This window comes from Abramis brama (assembly GCF_963993115.1).
Source record: "Abramis brama genome assembly, chromosome: 4".
Taxonomy (NCBI): Eukaryota; Metazoa; Chordata; class Actinopteri; order Cypriniformes; family Leuciscidae; genus Abramis; species Abramis brama.
The window spans coordinates 12,836,694-12,858,977 of NC_139966.1; the positions used below are offsets into that span (position 1 = coordinate 12,836,694).

Here is a 22,284-nt window from a genome sequence, read left to right on the forward strand (position 1 = left end):
AAAACAGGTAATCCCCAATCGATCAGTCCCTTTTTAATGATTGAGATTCCAGATCTCTCAAACATCGGTAAGCCGGTTCCTTGTGTGGTAAAACACCACAGTCTAGTTCCTGTTTGGTGACGTGGTCCCACGTGCCGCGAGGTCACGAGAAAGCTCTCGTGATGATGGGGTTTGAGGTCAAGGACACATACAGAAGGGCGGAATACAGCATTCAGGAGAAAACAATTAAACCAAATGACTAAACATACAATTTTATTAGTCAATAATATTATATAAAAGCTTCCCCTTATGTGGCCATGCTACAATGTGACACTACACATATGCCAAAAACGCCTTTTATTGTGTCTTTATTGTGCCACGGCCGGTAGCTCATTGCTTTCATTGAGAAACATTTGGCGTCAATACACAGACACAATGGTTATGGGAATTTTATCATCATGAAATGATATATTGGGGTATAATTTTGTCACCATGACATGATATTCTGGGGTATGACTATTGTGTAGATGTTTTTGAGCACCTAACCCGAACCATTTCTCAATATGAAACACATAACAGGCAGATAATAGTAAAGTCACAATAATTGATCCAAAAAAATAAAAATTTAGTCTTCTGAGGCCAGACAATTGCTTTAAGCAACAATCCCGAAACTGATCGCCGTCTCCATCCACCGTAACGCTCCAATCTTGCACACATTCACAAATCGTCATCTGAAGAAGCATTACGTCAATTTCATAATTTAAAAGCCATTGGCTCTCGTGGCCGATTGCCACATGCTAATATTCGTATTCATCTTTGAGTTTGGTGATGCCTTGTTCACTGAGCGGAAAGATTATCACTCTGTTCCTCACAGATTTTTTTTTCTTTCAGAACATTGATGCTGTGATATTTCTGCATCTCGGTTAAGATGCATCTTATAATTTAAAGAAATTAGTGAAGTGAGTCAATTAACATTATTTAAGATTCAGACTATTCTGATTATCAGTTGCAACTTGTATCTGAGAGTTTAGCAGCCATCAAAGTGAACACAATACAATGTTTTTTTGTTTTCCCCAGTCAGGTTTTGAAACTTGTATTAGGTTGTACTGAGCAGAAGTTTAGGCATGTTTCTCAGCTTCCACACCTACATGTCCTGTCATAACCCAGTCAACGCCCACTTTGGTGTTTTTGTGCTTTAAAAGGCAGCTCTGCACACCAAGTAAGTCACTGTTCCCAGCAGAACCACAGGAATCTGCTTCAGAAACACTTCTCCAGCCTCTCTCTCCTCGAGTCATCACTCAAAATGAGTAAGATCATTGTTTATAGCCAAGAGGGCTTCGGGGGCCAATCAGCTGAATTCAACCATGATGTCCACAACTTAGGAGAGAAGGGCTTCAACGATGCCATCGCCTCCATAAAAGTCATTGGCAAACCATGGGTGGTGTATTGTGATAAGAATTTTGCTGGAAAGCAGCGGGTGTTTGAGGAAGGAGAGTACACCACCCTTGATGACAAAGGCAAGTTTTCTTCCCTCAAGAAGGTCATAAATGACCGGACCAACCCTGAAATCCAGCTGTTTGAGCACATTAACTATCAAGGAAGAAGTGTGACCATACGCAAAGAAACCAATCTCCACAGCATTGATTTCAGTGGCAAAGCTTCTTCCCACAAAGTGAAAAGTGGCGTCTGGGTGCTGTACGCGCACATCAATTTTCAGGGTTCCCAGCTTATTGCTTTCCCTGGCGATCAAGTTCCCAACTATGTGCCACTCTGCTTCAACGATGTGGCCAGCTGTGTGCGTCCCTTGCAGTCGGTGCCATAGACAGCATCATTCAAAGTCTGCTTTCTGCAGCTGAATATGAACCGGATCCCTTTTGGAAAGAACGAGGCAGGTGGTGGGGAAAGACTGATCTTGACCAGAAACGATGACTGCGACTCCAAGAAGTCTGAAGAAACTTCATGCAATTCGACTCAACCTTGTTCGACTCAACCAATCTGTGTAAAGACATACTGTACATGTTAATTTGGAAAATGTTATATAATAAGGATGAATTTTATTAGAAAAAGTTTTAAACTGCTGGTTGTTTAGCTTTTCACCAGTAGCAATCTGTATCAGTAAATATATGCAATGAAATACAGTTTTGGAACAGTTTGTGCTACAGATCATATTGTATTTGAATGTATTTCCCCTGTTTGATGAGACTGAAATATTAAAAGGGATTTTGGATTTATATTATGCTGAGAAAGAGACAACAAATGCTGTTTTACTCTGTCAACTCAGAAAATAAAGACTCTGAAATATCGTAATGCTCCTTGTTTCAATTCTCTTTTTTCTACTTTTATATTTTTCATTTAGCTTTTATCCAAAGTGACTTACAGTTGAGGAATTCAAATGAAGTAAGTCATCTAAAGAGGCAATAAACAGGAGAAGTGCTATTAATACAAAGTTTCAGCCATCGTTCAAGCTAGAATAGGGAGGGATTAAGGAATAGTGAGAATCCCTGAATTTAAGGGAGAGGTGGGATGTCTGGAATAGGCCGGTAAGAACTGACAGTGTTGAAAATGAGACACATTGATAAACTGCTTGTATATTTTCTGAATACAACATGCATAAATTAATATACTATATGAGTGTGTGGGTGATTCTCCAACTACAGGCACTTTTGTGTCCTTGGCCTTTTTTTGTAAATAAATAAACAAACAAATGCACAAATACACTGTCATTATGAAGTTCATGCTCCAACATCCTAGTAACCACCAAATGTTTTCTGTTTCTTTTCAAGTTTTCTTTTAAAAATGTTTTTGGGAGGCTGTTTATTAGCAGATTTTACAGTTTTACAATATTCTAAAATAAAATAATAAAATACATAAATTGAAAAGTGGTGGAAATGACATCTTTGAAAGCGCTCTTCAGAAAAACTGTTAAAAATAATAATATTCCATGGAATTATAAAACTGCCCACTGTTATATTGTGTTAGAAGACAAATGAATGAAGCTAGGAAAATTGTTTTAAGTGTGTTTTAAGAGAGTGAATTTTCCATAAGCTCACACAGTGCCAAAAGTGCTGGAGAATCACCCGTGTATGTATAACAAAATATATACTACACAATCAATGTTAATGAATGTTGCATTTTTTTGTGTTTTTGCCCTTATGAAGGTTTCATTTTACTGAACTTCGTTTATTGTATAGACCATTTCAAGGACGTAAACAATAACATTCCGTTGGAATGCTACTGCGCATGTCTGGCCCTGAAGCATTTCCGGTGGCAGCGTTTTTAAATCTCAGGTCTGTGAAAACAAGCGCGTAACTTTTACGTCTAGCGAAAAGGCAACAGTTAAAGTATTTCCAAAAACTGAAAATAAACGATGATTGGAATTACCGGACCCTTTAAATAAGACTTTGATGCGTATACTTTTTACACAGAACAACGTTTGCCTGAGTAGTCCGATTGAGTGTTTCGGCTGCTTGCGTGTACACGAGAGATGCGATAAAAGCCTATCGCAGTCTGGATACTTACAATTAATTTCTTAGCAGAAAGGTTGGGAACATTCGTTCGTAAAATGTTGATGACATCTGTCTTGTGTTTGGTGAAGATGAAGCAAGTCAAACAGCGTCAAAAACGTACTTATCATGGTTTGTCCGGGGAGGTTACGAGTGGGCATTTCACTTGCATATCTATGCAAATATTCATATTTATTTGTACAGCGCTATTCAACATATCGTTTCAGAGCAGCTTTAGAGAACATGCATGTATATTACAACGTTAAATGTACGCTAGTAAACAGACTTCAGTAAAAATCGCTTTAAGTTATGCCAGTACTCATTTCATTCATTTCCAAATGTGTGTGCTTAGTTGGGTGAAGTGTGTTGCTGTGGAACGGTGTGCGAGAGGGTTTAAATGTCCTATCTGAGCCCCTCATGTGGTCACAAATAAATAGAAGGTGAAAGCAATGTAATGCTGGCTGTCTTTTTTTTCTAATGCATAAACCTGTATTAGTCATTTAAGAGAAATGTATACGTGAAGATTAATAATTGTAAAATTAAGAATAAAACATACAGAATACACTTTTTAGGTCCTTGAAGGGAAAATCTTATTTTATGGTTAGTATAGTCACATACAGATTTGCTAGCTGTGTGTGTATTTATGTAGTCAACATTTGAAGTGGATCAAAAAAGTTAATCAAAGTTGTCCTAAGACAAGAACGGGTATTGTTCAAAATTAATGTTAACTTTGATGAAAGGTTTTTATCCACTTCAAATGCTGACTACTGTATATATTTAAAAATACATAAAAGAAACATCCTCTCACTTTTAACAGCTTTTATTTCCAGCAAATTTCTTAATGTGTAAATAAATACTTTTATGAACATAATCTGCTTCAACAACTGAGAAAACAACATAAAACACATTTCACAGACTTTTTTTGACAAACAGAAATGGAGTCCCTGAACAAAGGGGGTCAATATCAATCCTCAAGGTCTCGAACACATCTGGGGGTTCATATGTGTGCAGAATTATTGATTTTGCACGTTGATTTTCTGATCATATATTTTTTTTCCAGACACATTTTTACCAATTCCAAACCACATTAATCTTAACTACAATTCATTTTGTATTTAATAATTTATAAGTGATATAGAATTGTTCATCAAGGCTGGAAATAAAAAAAAAACTTATATTTAGATGTGCATAATTATTAGGCACGTTTTCTTTTACAGTTAAAATAAGCCAAAAGAGAGAGGTAAAGAATACTAAAAAATGTCCCACACTTAAGAATCACAAGCTGAAGTGTAGTAAAATACATGAAGAATTAATCTTCCAGAATTTGGCATTACATTTTAGGAGTTAATTTTTAAAAATTAACTCCCAAAACTTACCGATGAAGATGAACTCTTCAAACAGTGGAACAAGAGGATGTGATGCTGGTCCTTCAAGAGTCAGTCCCAATCTGTCTGTCCATAAAGCCTATAAAAACAGTCTTCATGTATTTTACTACACTTCAGCTTGTGAACCCAAGTCTCTGAGATCCTGATATCTTGCTCTTCTGGAGACTCCAGGTAAGTTGCAGTTCTGAAAAAATGGTGGCGCTGGAGACTAAAGGGTTCCTGATGGTTTCACACTTAATTATTTTGCAGTTAACATGTGTCTTTTCCTCTCCACCTGATTTTGTCTGACCCTGCTGACCCAATGAGGATTTCACTGTCCAATGGTCATGCTCCTTCTCATGGGCATTTAATAATTTGTGACTTTTCAGTCTGAGTTAAATCTCTTTTTTGGCTTATTTTATCTGTAAAAGAAAACGTGCCTAATAATTATGCACACCTGAATATAAGGCGTTTTCATTTCCAGTCTTCATGTACAATTATATATACCTTAAATATATTAAATACAAAATGAATAGTAGTTATTAAGCTTAATGTGGTTTTGAATTGGTAAAAATGTGTCTGAAAAACAAAATATGATCAGAAAAGGGTATTTTACTTACCAGAATCGCAATGTGTGCTGTATATTGCTAGTTGCATATTCAGCCTTCTCGCTTCACTGATGCAATCCAGGCGCGTTTTTCTGGAATTTAAACATTTTAATTTCCAAAAAAATTTAATTTAGATATTCTAAATAGCAGGATTAAATAAATTATCGCAATCCCACTGTACATCAAGCGCATCCCGCCATTGTTTTGAATGCGCTCGACAACTAACCGGAAACGTCCTAGGGCCAAATACGTCACTTCCTTAAACAGACGAAAGGCCATTGAAATGGTCTATAGTAGCAAAATAATAGTTTTTTGATAAAAGCTGTTTTAAAAAAACGTGATTCATGTTTTGACATTTAAACAGAATCTCACATATTATATGTGGTTCAAACTTTTTATTCAGCATTAGATTTCAACTTTAAACGCCATTGATATAAGTTTTTTTCTAATTTGTATGTGAATTTCTATGGACTTCTGTGATTTTAGCGTTTGATTTGGACTTTTATTTTGGTGTGGTGATGTGACGTCATCATGTTGCGTCGCGCTCTTTCAATGTTGTGATTCGGCTGAAGAAAGGTTTGTGTTTTTAAGCATTTAAAGAGTTTAAATCGTTCAATCACTTTTTTAGTTTTTACAAGCGATGTAAAAATGTTTAATGTATTATTGAATGTAACATTGTAATGCTTTATCTATCATTAATGAACGTTATTTTTGTGAGTAAAGCGCATCCACACATGAGTAACAGAAAAGATGCGTCTCATTTCAGTCCCTATATCGTGAATCAGTTCATTATAAACACTGATACACACTGAGTTGATCACTGATAAGTAGTTTTGAGAGAAACTGAGATTTTCAAAACTCCGAGTCAATTAAACCAAATGTTTTCCAAAATGATTCATTTGCAAAGTGCTCGAATCAAAAGTGCTCGAATCACCTTAAACACTGACGACTCCTGCTGGTCAAACAATGTAAATACAACGAGAACAACAAACAGAAACAGGTGTAATGACAACTTTTGCTAAGTGTAATCAATGAAATGTCATTTAAAAGTTATTAAATACCAAATATAAATTAGAACTAAATATTAATTGTCTTTTATAATGCTTTTAGTCTAATCAGGTCATTTAAGTCCATTAACTCTCTCTCTCTGACTCTTTTACCAGTGAACTGAACTATTGAATTAGATCTGATTGAGACGCACCTAGAGATTTAGTTATGAGTGTTTTACTTTCTGTTATTCATTCTCATCTTAAAGATGGCGTTTATTAAAGAGGAGAGTGAAGACGTGAAGTTTGAAGAAACGTTCAGAGTGAAACATGAAGATACTGAGGAACAAACAGGTCAGTTTTATTCTCAAAGCTGAACTCAGTCATTTGATCCTTATTTTAAACGTCTACAGAAATTAATAACTGCGTTTCCACTGTCAGGCCAGCGTGAGCCAGGGCTTTAAACGGGCCGTTCTGGGCTAAAAGCCTGTGAGTTTCCACCGTCGGGCCTGAAGCTCAGCAGCGCTTTAGACACACAGAAATAAATTATTTATCATTATTTCAAAAAAGAAAGAGGACACACATACTTGTTCAGTCGTGTCTGTTTCTGTTTATTTGTCATCACAGGACAGTATATTTACAACACATTTGGAAAGAATGATCATTTCTACAAATTTTCCACCAAAAACACGACCTGAGAAGCTTTAGCACTCTCTCCAGTGACTGTCCCAATACAGTCATATTTTCAGTCAGAGAAACAGAGGAAAGTTGCTTTATTTTATGACATGCAGAGCTAAATATGGACATCAGTCAGTCTAAATGGATAAAGAGACGAGACGTACTGACAGATAAAAACACGATTGTGATAGACTATATTTAATATTTAATTTGTCTGATTTCTTCAAGTGTTCGTATTTACCACTTTTACTATGGTAATGGGTAGCACGCGAGTCTTTTGCATCGCATATTTCTGCTAGGGACGCACAGATATGAACATTTTGTCTGAAACCAATAATTCTTTATATTTGAAAGCTTGATAACCGATATATTGGCCGATAAATCTAAATTCAAATTTTAATATACTTTCAGAGCCTGATTACAAAAACAAAAGGCTCACTATTAAAAGCCATGTCTCAAAAGTTAAATATAAATCAAACATATACAGTTAGTTTGAACCAGTGTAAGATTCCTTGACTTTTAAAATTTATTTTACACTCCTATGGCTGACTTTATTATTAAAAAAATTGTTTGAATCATTTGTTAGAATTAATTTGTTAGTTAGTTAATACAATGAATGAACAATACTTCTACAGGATTTACTAATCTAATATTAATCTTAACATTTTCTAAGACATTTGTTGTATCTGTTAACATTAGTTAATGCACTGTGAACTAACAAAAACACAAATATTGTATTAACTAACATTAACAAAGGTTATTGCTCTGTTAGTTAATGCATTAACAAATGAGACCTTATTGTCTAACAATAAATAAATAAATGAAAAAAAGAAATAAAATACCTAAATAATGCAAACAAGTTATTGGACAACATTACTTAGGCTACATATAAAGAATCAAAATGCATGTGCCACGGATAAAATACGAAAAGAATACGAGAACAATAAAAGTAGTTATTCATAATAATGCATCAATGTTTTTGAGAATAAAAAAAATAATATTACAGTAATGGTAAATGACTGTGACTGGCCCTGGCTCACACTAGCACGCTAGCTTTTGGCCCGACAGTGGAAATGTGGCTAATGATATTTTTGAAGTGAGTCCTAATTAAAGCGCTTTTATATGATTTGGAGCGGGCCGCCTCATGTGGACAGATATGTTGAGATCACATGACCAGACAAAAATACAATTATTTAGCATAAAGCGAACTGTGAAATCTGAGTGATCAATATAATATCCGTTGTCTATAAGTGAGCGCTGGCTGTATCAAACCGGTGTCTTGTAGGCACTCGTTTTTTTGAAGACAGACTGATTAAAAACACCCTCACTAACTTTTTAAAGAAAATAAGATTGAAAGACATTTGAGTGGCAGTATGAGAGTCATCAGTGAATTCAGACAATTCTTATATACAGTAGTAACATTTTTGAAGTGGATCAAAAAAGTTAATTAAACGGGTATTTTTCAAAATTAAGGGAATAACTTTGATGAAAGATTTTGATCCACTTCAAATGTTGACTACTGTTTATAAAACATGACTATAAAATAAAGTGCTACCGAAATGTCATTATCAAAGAACGCAACGTATCTGTCAACGCAACACCCATGGTTCTTAATTGTAGAAAACAATGTAACAGTACATGTAAACTTTCTTTCCTTGACATAAGAGTGAGATTTAATGATAATGACTCCCAGAGGAAGCATGAACAAGGAGAAAAGCAGAGGACCTAATACACCCCTTTTCCACCAAGGCAGTTTGAGTGCTGGTTCAGAGCCAGAGCCTAGTTTCAAATCAGTTCTTTGTCTTTCAACTCCCAAAGCACCAGCACTGAACCAGGAAAAGATGTTCATAAGTAGCATCAAAACATTGCTGGTCGAGAAGAACCGCTTGCGTCAGGGGTGGGGTTACCGTGACCGACAAGACGAACAGAAACTTGTGACCGCCATTTTTGACATAGCAGCTAAAAACAATGGTTAAGCCGAAACACAAGCAAAGTAGCAGCGATCAATTAGATCAGGGGTTCCCAAACTTTTCCATGCCAAGGCCCCCCAAATACCACTAGGTTCTGGCCAAGGCCCCCCGTATTGAACCCATCGACAATACTACGGCATGGCACATGTAGAAATAAATAAATAAAACATCTAGGTGAACATCAGATTATGTGATGGTGTTTGATGGTGTTTGCTCATCAAGCCTGCAGTTAAAAACAAAAAAACAAAAAAAAAAACAGTAATATTATGAAATATTATTACAATTTAAAATAATGGTTCTCTTTTTTAATATACTTTAAAATGTAATTTATTTTTGTGATGCAAAGCTGAATTTTCATCAGCAAGTACTCCAGTCTTTGGTGTCTTATGATCCTTCAGAAATCATTCTAATATGATGATTTGATACTCAGTTATTATCAATGATGGAAACAGTTGTGCTGTTTAATATATTTTTTTGGAATACTTTTTTCAGGATTCATTGATGAGTAAAACGTTAACAGCATTTATTCATAAAAACAGCATTTATTCAAAATAAAAACATTTCTAACAATATAAATCGTTACCATCACCTTTTATCAATTTAACGCATTCTTGTTGAATTAAAGTACTAATTTCTTTAAAAAAAAATAGTTATTGTTCCCAAACTTTTGAACGGTAGTGTATATTGTTACAAAAGATTTCTATTCTAAATAAATACAGTTCTTTTTAACTTTTTATTCATCAAATAATCCTGAAAAAAGTATCTCAGGTTATAAAAAAATATTAAGCAGCACAACTGTTTCCAACATTGATCATAAATCAGCATATTAGAATGATTTCTGAAGGATCATAAGACACCAAAGACTGGAGTACTTGCTGATGAAAATTCAGCTTTGCATCACAAAAATAAATTACATTTTAAAGTATATTAAAAAAGAGAACCATTATTTTAAATTGTAATAATATTTCATAATATTACTGTTTTTTTGTTTGTTTTTAACTGCAGGCTTGATGAGCATAAGAGACTTCTTTCAAAAGCATTAAAAATAGTAGTGTTTCCAAACTTTTGACTGGTACTGTATATATATATATATATATATATATATATATATATATATATATATATATATATATATATATATAATAAAACACCACTTTTACCCAAACTGGTTAATAAAAACAAGTTTAAATGGATACATTCTCTATAAATATTTTTGTCTTCATTTTCTTTTCTGACATAGCCTGCTCCTTGTTAAAACACACTATACATGCAAATTATGTGCATTTTTTTGAGTGAAATCATATTTATTTTGTCCATCAAAAGTGTGCTTTCACTTTAACTGAGCGTGAGCAGCGCTACAAAAATAGACTCGGCGTCGAAACCCTCTGCTTCACTGCTGCTCATGCGACGCTCCTGCTTGACGCTCACGCGCTGCTCCAGCTCGCGGTGTGAATGCACTCACTGAACATGCACGGCGAAAAAAATTCGCGCTGCTCACGCGCCGCTCGCGATCTGAAACGGCCGTAATTCACAAGGTTTCCTACATGTGCGTTCTGTGTGCATGTGTGATGTTGATGTTGCAGTATGGCGGCATAATAATGTCAATAATCGCGAGAGGGAATGAGATCCTCGCGAGGGGGAAATGAGATCCTCGCGAGAGGAAATTAGATCCGCGCGCGCTCAAGCAAAAGCCGCACACGCGCACATTACTTTTGCGCGCAGAATTTCTCTGCTCGCGCGAGCAGGATTGTAACCCGCGAGGAGAAAACTGTGCTTTGAGCGCGCGCAGAATACCATGTACATCTCATCCCATCATCCATCTCTGCTGCTCGCGAAACTTTAACCTGCTCGCTCGCTCGCGGTTAATCTTTTTGACAGTAGGTGGGCGGATCCAGTCGGCATCATTTCACTACACATGATTGGTTACAGTTCCTGTCCTCTGTGATTGGCTGTACCATTTCGCTGTGTGCCAACCGCCAATAAAATCCCATGAAGAGAGATTAAAGGCTCTTCCCTTGTTGATATTTCTGTATTATACATTCTTTATTCTAATATTCTGAGATATATAGTTTTGATTTCCATGAGCTGTAATCATTGGCAGAACTATTCAGATAATTTACTTAAGTAAAAGTAATATCACACTGTAAAATTAAAAAACATGAATGCAAGTATTGAGTATGAAGTAGAAATAGATGTGTAAAAACTCTTTGTACAGTAAAATGTTCCCTGTCAGTCACTAGTCAAGTTGTGTAATGTGAAACCATTATATCTGATGATTCTGGTTTAAGAAGACTGCTGCATTGATGTGTATGTTGCATTTTATATATAAGCATTTTATCTTTATTCTAAACATTCTAATCTGGGGACATTCTAATCTGCATTAAGCCACATTAAGCGTTCTTATAGGCTAATGGTTTTCTATGGGAGGAAAATGCTTAACGTGTAAATGCATTCATATTATGGGCTCATCAGATTTTTTGTACATAGCATAGCCTATTATTTGTTAGGATTTTAGTATCATAATGGTTAATAAATGCACGCACAATTATCCGTGAACTTGATTTGAACAAATGCCTTTCAACTTGTGTGTGCAAAATTCAGAATTAAATTAATGTGCAGAAATTTGTACAAATAGAGAGTATGTAGACCTACTATACTGTTGTAGCCATTAAATAAGCGCATTTAGTTTCATATTTGTTAAAATATTATAATGTTTTTTTTTTCCATTTAGGCCTATGTTGATTTATGAAAAGTGAACAGCACGACCGACCGAGAAGATAGGATGCGCAATTTGAGACATGGAGCGGGTCAGACATGATTTTGACTGTTGAAGTTGAAGTTGTTTTGTAGAAAGCCTTTCTTTAAAGTGAATTTCGTTTTGTATAAATTATATCTTAATTTTAATCAATTTTTCATCAAGCAATTGCCTGTATTTAATGAATACGAAAAAAATAACGGAGGCGCCCGCGCTCACTTGCATTGCACGTGAACTGGAGTATCTTATCCTAACTTAACGAAACTCAGTGCATGCCTCACACAGACTTGACAAATACATCAAATACACAAAGCTTGAAATGTCTTTAAACAAAATAATTCTAAACGAAAAATGAAAAAGGCTAGGCTACTCTCTGATTATGTAATCCATTAGGCCGATTTATGTGCATTTCTCTAATAAGCGCGTTCACACGGAGATGGCGATCGTCAACTTCATCTTTGCAGCCGAGTCGACACTTTTAGAGAAAACACTTGTTTATTAGACCCTATGCCACCTACATTTAGTCAATGGATAAGAGAAGTTATGTACCATCTTAAGCAGGAGAAAATTAGGTATACAGTCAGAGGGTCTACTGGGGCATTTTATAATATCTGGCAACCTTTCTTAAATTTTGTGGAGGGAATGAAAGCAGACACTATGACATTGTAAAAGAAAGAGGGAGGGGAATATTATTCATACTTACTTCATGTTGTTCATTTATTGTTACTATCTCTTTATGGACGCCTGATCATGTATAGTATCATTATGTTTATGTCTGGTGTTTGAGGGATGGGGAGTTGAGTTTTGTATATCTTTGTTCTTTCTGTATAATTTGAAAACAAGAAACCTTGATCAAAAAAAGATGCATCTTATAATTTAAAGAAATTAATGAAGTGAGTCAATTAACATTATTTAAGATTCTGACATTATCACTTGCAACTCGTATCTGAGAGCTAAGCAGCCGTCAAAGTGAACACAATACAATGTTTTTTTGTTTTCCCCAGTCAGGTTTTGAAACTTGTATTAGGTTACATGTCTGTCGATACTGAGCAGAAGTTTCATCATGTTTCTCAGCTTCCACACCTACATGTCCTGTCAAGACCCAGTCAACGCCCACTTTGGTGTTTTTGTGCTTTAAAAGGCAGCTCTGCACACCAAGTAAGTCACTGTTCCCAGCAGAACCACAGGAATCTGCTTCAGAAACACTTTCCTTCTCCAGCCTCTCTCTCCTCGAGTCATTATTCAAAATGAGCAAGATCCTTGTTTATAGCAGAGAGGGCTTCGGGGGCGGAACAGCTGAATTCAACCATGATGTCCAAGACTTAGGAGAGACGGGCTTCAACAACTCCATCGCCTCCATAAAAGTCATTGGCGAACCATGGGTGGCGTATTATAACAAGTATTTTGCTGGAAGGATGCGGATGTTTGAGGCAGGAGAGTACGCTACTCTTGATGACAGAGGCAGGTTTTCCTCCTTCAAGATGGTCACAAATGACCGGGCCAACCCTGAAATCCAGCTGTTTGAGCACATTAACTATCAAGGAAGAAGCATGACCCTACGCAACGAAACTAACCTTACCGAAATTAATTTCAATGACAAAGCTTCGTCCCACAAAGTGAAAAGTGGCGTCTGGGTGCTGTACGAACACAACAATCGTCTGGGTTGCCAGTTTATTGGTTTCCCTGGCGATCATGTTTCAAACTATGGGCTACACTACTTTAATGATGCGGTCAGCTGTGTGCGTCCCTTGCAGCCGAGGCCATAGACAGCATCATTCAAAGAACGCTTTCTGCAGCTGAATATGAACCGGATCCCTTCTGGAAAGAACGAGGCAGGTGGTGGGGAAAGACTGATCTTGACCAGAAACGATGACTTTGACTCCAGTAAGTCTAAAGAAACTTCATGCAATTAGACTCAACCTTATCATTTGACGATATCTGTGTAAAGACAGACTTTACAGGTTAATTTTAAAAATGTTACATAACATTTTATTAGAAAAAGTTTTAAACTGCTGGTTGTTTAGCTTTTCATCAGTAGTGATCAGTATCAGTAAACATATGCAATGAAATACAGTTTTGGAACAGTTTCTGCTACAGATCATATTGTATTTGAATGTATTTCCCCTGTTTGATGAGAGTGAAATATTAAAAGGGATTTTGTATTCATATTGTGCTGAGAAAGAGACAACAAATGCTGTTTTACCCTGTCAACTCAGAAAATAAAGACAAAATATTGTAATGTTCCTTGTAGAGTTCTCAACGGGCCTGAAAATTACAACCCGACCCGGCCCGTGGCTTTTAAAGCCCGGACCCGATCTAACCCGCGCGTCGGATTTTTTTTTTTCTCATACACGTATTATCATGACCAGCAGACGGGAATTCAAACCAATCTTTAATGTTCACGCCTTTTAATAATACAAACAACTGAAACAATAAACTTTAAAATATCTAAATAGGCTGTAGTAGCGACGGTGAATTCACCCGCGGCAAGTTTACTTTTCACCAACTCCATCTTCTTCTCTCCAGGCTAAAGGCCTATTTATACTTCTGCGTCGAACTGCCGCCGTAGCTACGTCGTAGGCTGTGTGTAGCGCGCGTACCCTGACGTGCACCTCTCCAAAAATGTAACAACGCGTCAATTCTACGCGGACGCAAGCGCTGTGATTGGTCTGCCAGAACCCCCTCCCTCGGGGTTTCACATGCTCCCTAGGTGCGCGTCAACGCGGACAACGACGCAGAAGTATAAATTAAAACCAACACGTTACCTACGGCGTATAGGCTCCGGCGTAGGTCCGACGCAGAAGTATAATGAGGCCTTAAAGGCGTGCACGCAGCGGCGTCAGGTCTGCCCCCGCCCCTCTCCATAATGCACGTTGCACGCAGCATCCAGACTTTCTTTACGGTGAACAGCAGCGATGATTAATAAATGTTTTTTTTTTTCACTGAGCAGAAAAGATTAAGCCCGAGGTCCGACCCGACCCGAGTCATTTGATTATATTTTCGACCCGAACCCGGCCCGAACCCGCGGGTCCCGTCGGGTTTGTCGGGCCGACCCGACCCGTTGAGAACTCTAGTTCCTTGTTTCAATTCTCTTTTTTCTACATTTACATTTAGCTTTTATCAAAAGTGACTTACAGGTGAGTAATTCAAATGAAGAAAGTCATCTAAAGAGGCAATAAACAGGAGAAGTGTTATAAACCCTCTGGAGTCTGAGCGGTTTTCTGGGCCTTGGAGGTGTTCTGACATGCTCTAACATTTGTGCTTTTTTCAGTTATTTATAAACATGTTAATGGCAAAGGTGTAAATTCACTCTATATAGCACAAACAGGGCTACCAAAATATGTGATCACCATGCATGTATATTTTTGAATTTTTAAGAGAATAATGTTTATGCGTGGTTATTGAAAAAAATAAAAATGAAAGTTGCTGAAATAAGACCACAGAACTCATAATAAATATGTGTCAATAAGACTTTTGAATAATGGATGTTGTCGCTTCGAGTTCAGGCTTCAAAATTATGTGAAAATAGTCTTGCTTTATCGTTCACATAAAACAATACATTGATTTAAATTGATGTAAAACAGGTTTTGCTTGGAAAGCCAATATGCGAGGGGGGCGTGAACGAGGAGTGGTTTACACCTTAGAATACAATGTCCCACCCACTCTGCATAATGAGCCATTCATTCAGGTGTGACACTGACTGAGCCACAATGCAAGGACAAAAGATATATTTAGAAGAAGACTTATATTGACCATTTAAGATTTTGCTTACATCTATCTTGTAAATATGTTTTGCTATTTTATTAAAAAGGTTACAATTACAACAATAATTACAATTTCAACAATATTTCAAGTGTACTCTTTCTTTGTAAAAAAAAATGATTATAGGCCTACATTTTATCTATGTATTCATTAGTTTGAATATAGCCAACATTGGAACAGCTAACATCTTAGTTGATGACTTTATTTTTGACAAAAATAGTATTTTATATATATAGAAATTGCTAAACAAAAGCTTATTTGATGTGGCAGTATATTCTACAGTAAAAACTGTACCCAAATCTAGTCAACAAAATGTTGTCTTTCATATTTCGCCTGACTGTAACGTTGTTTTTATGAAATATTAGGGCATATAAATGTTAATTTGCAGTTTAATACGTTGCTTATACAAATAGCCTACATTTTATTTCAACATATTTCAGTCGATTTTTACTCATCTCAGTATAGCAATACAGTTTGCTAAAACATCATCATTCATTCACACACGCGATTTAAATTTAAACTGTCTTTTTGCGAGCTGTGGTAAACAGCTCGCATCTCTGCCGTTCATTCATTCATAAACAGAAACCCGATTCACGTGAGAAGGAAAAAAACTTACTACAGTATTCCTCAGCTCCTTGCTCCTCGAAATACCCGCACTTCTGAGGGACATTTTCCATTATTATAATTCCTCACAGCGCTGCAAGACGGTGTAAACAAGTAATGATCTGAATAAACTTGTGTTTTCTCGAGGTGATATGGGGGCGTTCACAGGGGATTGCCTCAGCCATTTGCGTTTGAATAGCGCGCGCTCTCCGTGGGCGTCACATTACATTTGAATTAGCTGTAATGAGCTCGACTGGAATCGCTCTCTTTTAATACAGATTTCACAAGATGAGAATATTTGTTTTTTATATAAATTACTTCATTTAAAGGCAGGGTAGGTAGGAATGGTCTAAAAAACTTCTTTTTCAAATTTGTTTAAACTTTATGTACATATCAATACATAATTAAAATGTAAGTACTCTGAAAAAGAAAGTATAAAAATCGAGTGTCTGTAGACCTCTCACGACTGTTTTAAAGACAGTTCATTATTTCCATTCACTCCACCCCCTCCCTTCTGGGCTCCTTCCAAAGCCACGCCCCCAAAACACATGAACGCGCGACTCCAACCGCTGAGCTGAAGACGCATTATTTACCTGAGACAAGCAGAGAGGAAGGAGCACAGTGCATGTAGTGACATCATGTCAGAATCACATGTAATAAAAAAATCTAACGCTAATTGCTTATGAATATAAACAAATAAGATGTATTTTAGTACTCACTATCAAGCTTGCATATTGATATTGGTAAATTTAAAATATATATTTTTTGATTCGCTAACGAGCTAGTTATATAAGCTAAAAACAGGTTGCATTGATACACTTTTTTACATTACCATCAGTTATATTGTGATGAAGATGAATTTCGTGTAAGATTCATAACATATATGGTGTTCTGCATGTAGGGGTGGGAGATATTGACAAAAATGAATATCTCGATATTTTTTTCCAATATCTAGATATCGATATTCAGGCGATATTTTTGCCATCCTTCAAAGAAATGTGAGCAAACTGGCAAAGAAGGTCCAGTTGGTCTTTTGACTTGCTGCATTTGACCTATATTATTCTAGGCTATAGAAAAAAACAATAAAGGAGCTAACTAAACATAATCTGTGGCAGCCCCTACTTTTTCCACTTAAAAAAAAAAAAAAAAAAAAAAAAACTTAACTAGGCACTTCTTGCAACAGTGATTATTAAATCAAACAACAATATTGTTGATGATCAATTCAAAGTAAAAAAAAAATAACATTTTCAAAACGGTATAAATCCATTCATTTTTCCCCCAAAACGCTATAAATCCATCTTTTTTTTTCTTTTTTTTTCTAAATTTATGGTTTGTCTTTTTAAAAAAGTTTTTGTCTTTTATTTTTCGTGTTTGCATTTATGAGGAAAAAACAATATTACTTGACAGTTCTCCATTATGGACGCGAGCGCTCTGAAAGCTGCACTAAGACTTTCAAACTTTAACAGAGACCTCAAAACAGAAAGCACAAAGCCTTTCTTTAAAACGAATTTCGTTTTGTATTAATTGTATCTTAATTTTAATATATATTTTTTTCATTAATTCATTAATATTTTCATTCCTGGATTAAATACATAAAGTAAATATAGGCTATCAATCACAACATAAGGTGCTTGAACTGGAGATTATATCATCGTGAACCGAACCGTAGCCTCGCCTCACAGGCCTAAAAAATGTGGAATATATTTACAGAAATCTGGTTCTAAACAAAACCATCCAAAACAAAATAAAACTATGTAGCCTAAATGTGCATTTCTCCGGTGCATGCGTTCACTAGCCTACTGCGAAGATCGCGAGTCAAATATCGTCAACTTCATCTTTGCAGCCGACACAGAAATTAATAAACAATTAAAATGTCTTATTGCAATATTTTACACATTCATAATCATTACTTTTGCTGGTTCTTTGAGGCAGCTTTTTAGGTTTATGGCGTTTTGGAAAAGAGCTCTTCACGTACGTACAAACACCGTTTCACCAAGGCACAGCAGCCCTTCAGCACATAAGAACAAAAAGAGAAAAAGCACGGACTTACTAATTACGAAACTTTGATGTGGTTGAACAGCTGAAACAGTCACAAATTCCTCTGCAACTCAAACATTCTCAGTACGAGTTATGAAGGAAGAGAACAGCATTACAGTTTTCAGCGCGTCCTCCTTTGATTGCTGTGTTGTGACTGGAAAAGTGCATGCAGGAGCACATGCGCAAAATGTAGGTTTGTAAAATGTCCTTTTGTAAAATAAAAATAATTTTAGGGCGAAGCAGAGGAGGTCGTGCAAGAGGCCGTGGCGTGCAACTAGGGTCCGAGGAAGTAGAGGCTGAGGACGGGGTGGTCGCTGGAAAGCCACGATGATATTGACACGCGTTTTATTTCTTTGTTTATCCAAAGACTTTTTGTTCATTACCTTTTCTTGTACTGTCTTCTTTTTTTGCCTTGTTTGCCTTCACTAACTGCATGCCGGTAATGTGAATTTTGATTGCTCTTTCTCTGCCATTGTTTTGCTATTCCTAGGTTCCGTGCCTCTCGAATTCCTCAAATCAAACGTGCGCGCGCAAGTGGGCAGATCCCGTGGCAAAAGGGTGGTTGCCATGGTTGCGAGAGAGAGTGACAGTCGCCTAAGCCAATCCTTTGATTCGTCCCGAATCGAAATAATGAGCTGTGTTTAATACAGATTAAACGGTCTAGAGTCACTTGATTTTTATACTCTTTTTTTCAGAGTACTTACATTTTAATTATGTATTGATATATATAGAAAGTTTTAACAAATTTGGATCTTTTATTTTTATATAATCCTACCTACCCTGCCTTTAAAAGAAGAGAATTCAAGCTTCATGCCTGTGCGTCTGTATGCCTGTTTGACTGAGTATTCGCTGAGTTATTGTTCATTTTCGGACGCGTTTCAGAATGGACTTCACTGGCAGAGAGAAGGCAGAACTCGCTTCGTGTTTATTTTTCTTTATTTGGCAAAAAGCACAACACTTTGTTTTTATTGTGAGTATACACAAAAATAATACACATTTAACAGAATCGATTGATGTATGAAACTCCTATGGAAAATCAAAGTCAACAGAGTATTTATGAGTTTCTTTTACACTGATAAAAAAAAAGCGAGCTGGTATCGCCGGCGATACCGCCGACCTCAGGGGGTTAATATAAAGTTTCAGCCATCGTTTCAAACTAGAATAGGGAGGGATTAAAGCTGCAGTAGGTAACTTTTGTAAAAATGTATTTTTTACATATTTGTTAAAACTGTCATTATGTCCTGACAGTAGAATATGATACAGATAATCTGTGAAAAAATAAAGCTCCTCAGGCTCCTTCCAGTGGTCCTATTGCCATTTGCAGAAATACACCGCTCCCGGTCAGAAACAACCAATCAGAGCCAGGAGGAGTGTCTTAGCAGTGTCAATCAAGCTCGTGTACGCGCTGTTCACACCCCTCTCTCGCACAGCGCGTACCGTCATTCAAAATCAAGACTGCCAGTGTGCCGCAGCTGTGCTAATGGCGGACAAACAACCAAAACTGCCAATTATTTGAGTGGCACCTGCTCATACAACAAAGACAGGTAAACGGAAAAAGACCGATGACGATAAACAAGCCCATTGACTCAGTGTCAAAACTCTAGCCGTATAGCTAACATACAGATAAAATGTCACACACTGTGCAAAGCAACAATTGAAACCTGCTAATTCACTGGCTTGTCATGTTGCTGAAATAATGTACTAGAAAACCTTATTTAGCATTACACATCGCTAGAATAATTACTTACATACTGTAACGTTACTGTTATTATATTATCTTACTAGCTATTATAACTTATAGAAAGAGTGCAACGTTATGAAGTTACATTACATGTATTGCAAAATACGTAATGATTTGAGGACCAAGTTTGTAGTCAAAGTATGGGCAGGCCATAGACAATGTAAAGCATATTGTTGATGTTTCGTCCCTACCAGTGAATGTGCGATAACTGTTTATCCGCCGTCATCAGTGGCCCTGCATGTTTACTAGCCTGCGCGTTCACGGCAGCTCTGTTGTGGGGGAGGAGCAGTGGAGGGAGGGCTGTAGCGCAGCAGAGAGCGAGGGGGAGTGACCTGTAAGCTGTGCTTGTTCGAATTTTCAGGCTAAGTCAACGTTTTCTAAAAACTCCCTACTGCAGCTTTAAGGAATAGTGAGAATCCCTGAATTTAAGGGAGAGGTGGGATGTCTAGAATAGACCAGTAAGAGCTGACAGTGTTGAAACCGAGACACATTGATAAACTGCTTTTATATTTTCTGAATACAACCTGTATAAATGAATATACTATATGAGTGTGTATGTATAACAAAATATATACTACACAATGTTATTGATTGTTGCATTTTTTTGTATTTTTGCCCTTATGATTTTATTGAACTTCGTTTATTGTATAGTAGCAAAATAATAGTTTTTTGATAAAAGCTGTTTTAAAAGTTTCAAAAATGAAAAAAAGGTGATTCATGTTTTGTCATTTAGACAGAATCTCACATATATATATATATAAATATTATGGTTTTTTTTATTATTCAGCACTAGATTTCAACTTTAAACGACATTGATATGTTTTATAATTTGTATGTGGATTTGTATGGACTGTGATTTTATGGACGTTTCTATGCATGTTTGAACTGGACTTTTATTTTGGTGTGGTGATGTAATGTCATCATGTTGCATCGTGCTCTTGCAATGTTGTGATTTGGCTGAAGAAAGGTTTGTGTTTAATTTGTTTAAATTGAGTTTAAATTGTTCAATCACTTCTTTAGTTTTTACAAGCAATGTTAAAATGTTTTATGTATTATTGAATCTAACATCGTACTACTTTATCTATCAGTCTGTGATTGCACAGACTGGACTGTGTTCTTTGATGGAGACGTGATTTGGACAGTATTTCTGACAAAGTGACTTGTTATATTAATTATTGTGTTGAGTCTATAATTCCTTGTAAACTAATCAAAAAATTTTCCCAATGACAAACCATGGGTCACCAGAGAAGTTAAGGCTGCTATAAATAAGAAGAAAGCTGCTTTTTACAGTGGTGATAAAGAAAGAGTTAAAAATGCTCAAAGAGAGTTGAAAGTCATTATCAGACAGGGCAAATTAAAGTATAAGGAAAAGGTTGAAGGAAATATGTCCTGTAGCAATACAAGATGACTATGGAATGGTATGAAGTCTATTACTGGATATGGGACCAGTAAACCCAGTTTATGTAACATCCTGTCTTGTCCCTATTCCCAAAAAAGCTAAGGTGTCTAACAATCTTTCTAATCTGAGGCCTATAGCTCTGACTTCGCAGATTATGAAGTGTTTCGAGAGGGTCATGTTTTTTTTATTTTTCCAGTGCTTTTAATACTATACAGCCACATATTTTAGCTAATACATTAATTGATTTTAAATTGCACAATACAACCATTGCCTGGATTCTACACTACCTTCTAGCACGACCACAGTTTGTTAGGATTGGTAACAAACATTCTGATACCATTTTAACTAATACTGGAGAACCTCAGGGTACAGTTTTATCCCCCCTTTTTATTTTCACTTTATACTGCTGAATATAGGCATAGTCAGCCATCTTGCTGTGTACAAAAATTCTCTGATGACACTGCTTTAGTGGGTCTACTTAATCAGGGTGTTGATCTTGCTTACAGAAGGGAGGTTCAGTCTTTTTACAGCTGGTGTGAGTCAAACTTTTTGAAACTAAATGTAGGGAAGACTAAAGAACTTGTGATTGATTTCAGAAAGAAAAAAGAGAAGGTCCTTCCAGTTACAATTAATGGTCAGTTGATCGAAATTGTGCAGTCATATACATTTTAAAAGGTGCTCTAAGTCATGTCACGCGTTTTTTAGGCTAAAATTTTTTGCTGTTCACATACAGCAAACATCTCCTCACTATCCGCTAGCTGCCTGTCCCCTGAACACACTGTAAAAAAAACGTGGTCTCTCTAGACACCACAGGCTCCACAAACAGCAAGAAAAACAAACTGGTCTCACCCGTACCATGAAACACAGCAAACAGTGCTCCAGCCAATCACCGACAAGAT

General features: G+C 36.4%; 1 protein-coding gene across 3 annotated transcripts in view; it reads left to right on the forward strand.

The window, feature by feature from the left end:
- Positions 1-5,971: 5,971 nt before the first annotated feature.
- The window catches only part of LOC311081689 (epidermal differentiation-specific protein-like), a 40,760-nt gene continuing 24,447 nt past the window's right edge, over positions 5,972-22,284 (forward strand). The window contains exons 1-3 of one of the 3 annotated variants that reach the window (XM_084112314.1): positions 5,972-6,030; positions 6,710-6,794; positions 12,852-13,727. Coding sequence is in view for 1 of the 3 variants with exons in the window: in XM_084112312.1 (XP_083968438.1) it covers positions 6,710-6,794; positions 12,918-13,609 (777 nt within the window). In the remaining 2 variants the exon portion in view is untranslated. Of the gene's footprint in view, positions 6,031-6,709; positions 6,795-12,851; positions 18,992-22,284 lie in introns of those variants that run through there. The other 2 variants (XM_084112312.1, XM_084112313.1) reach the window with 2 other exon arrangements.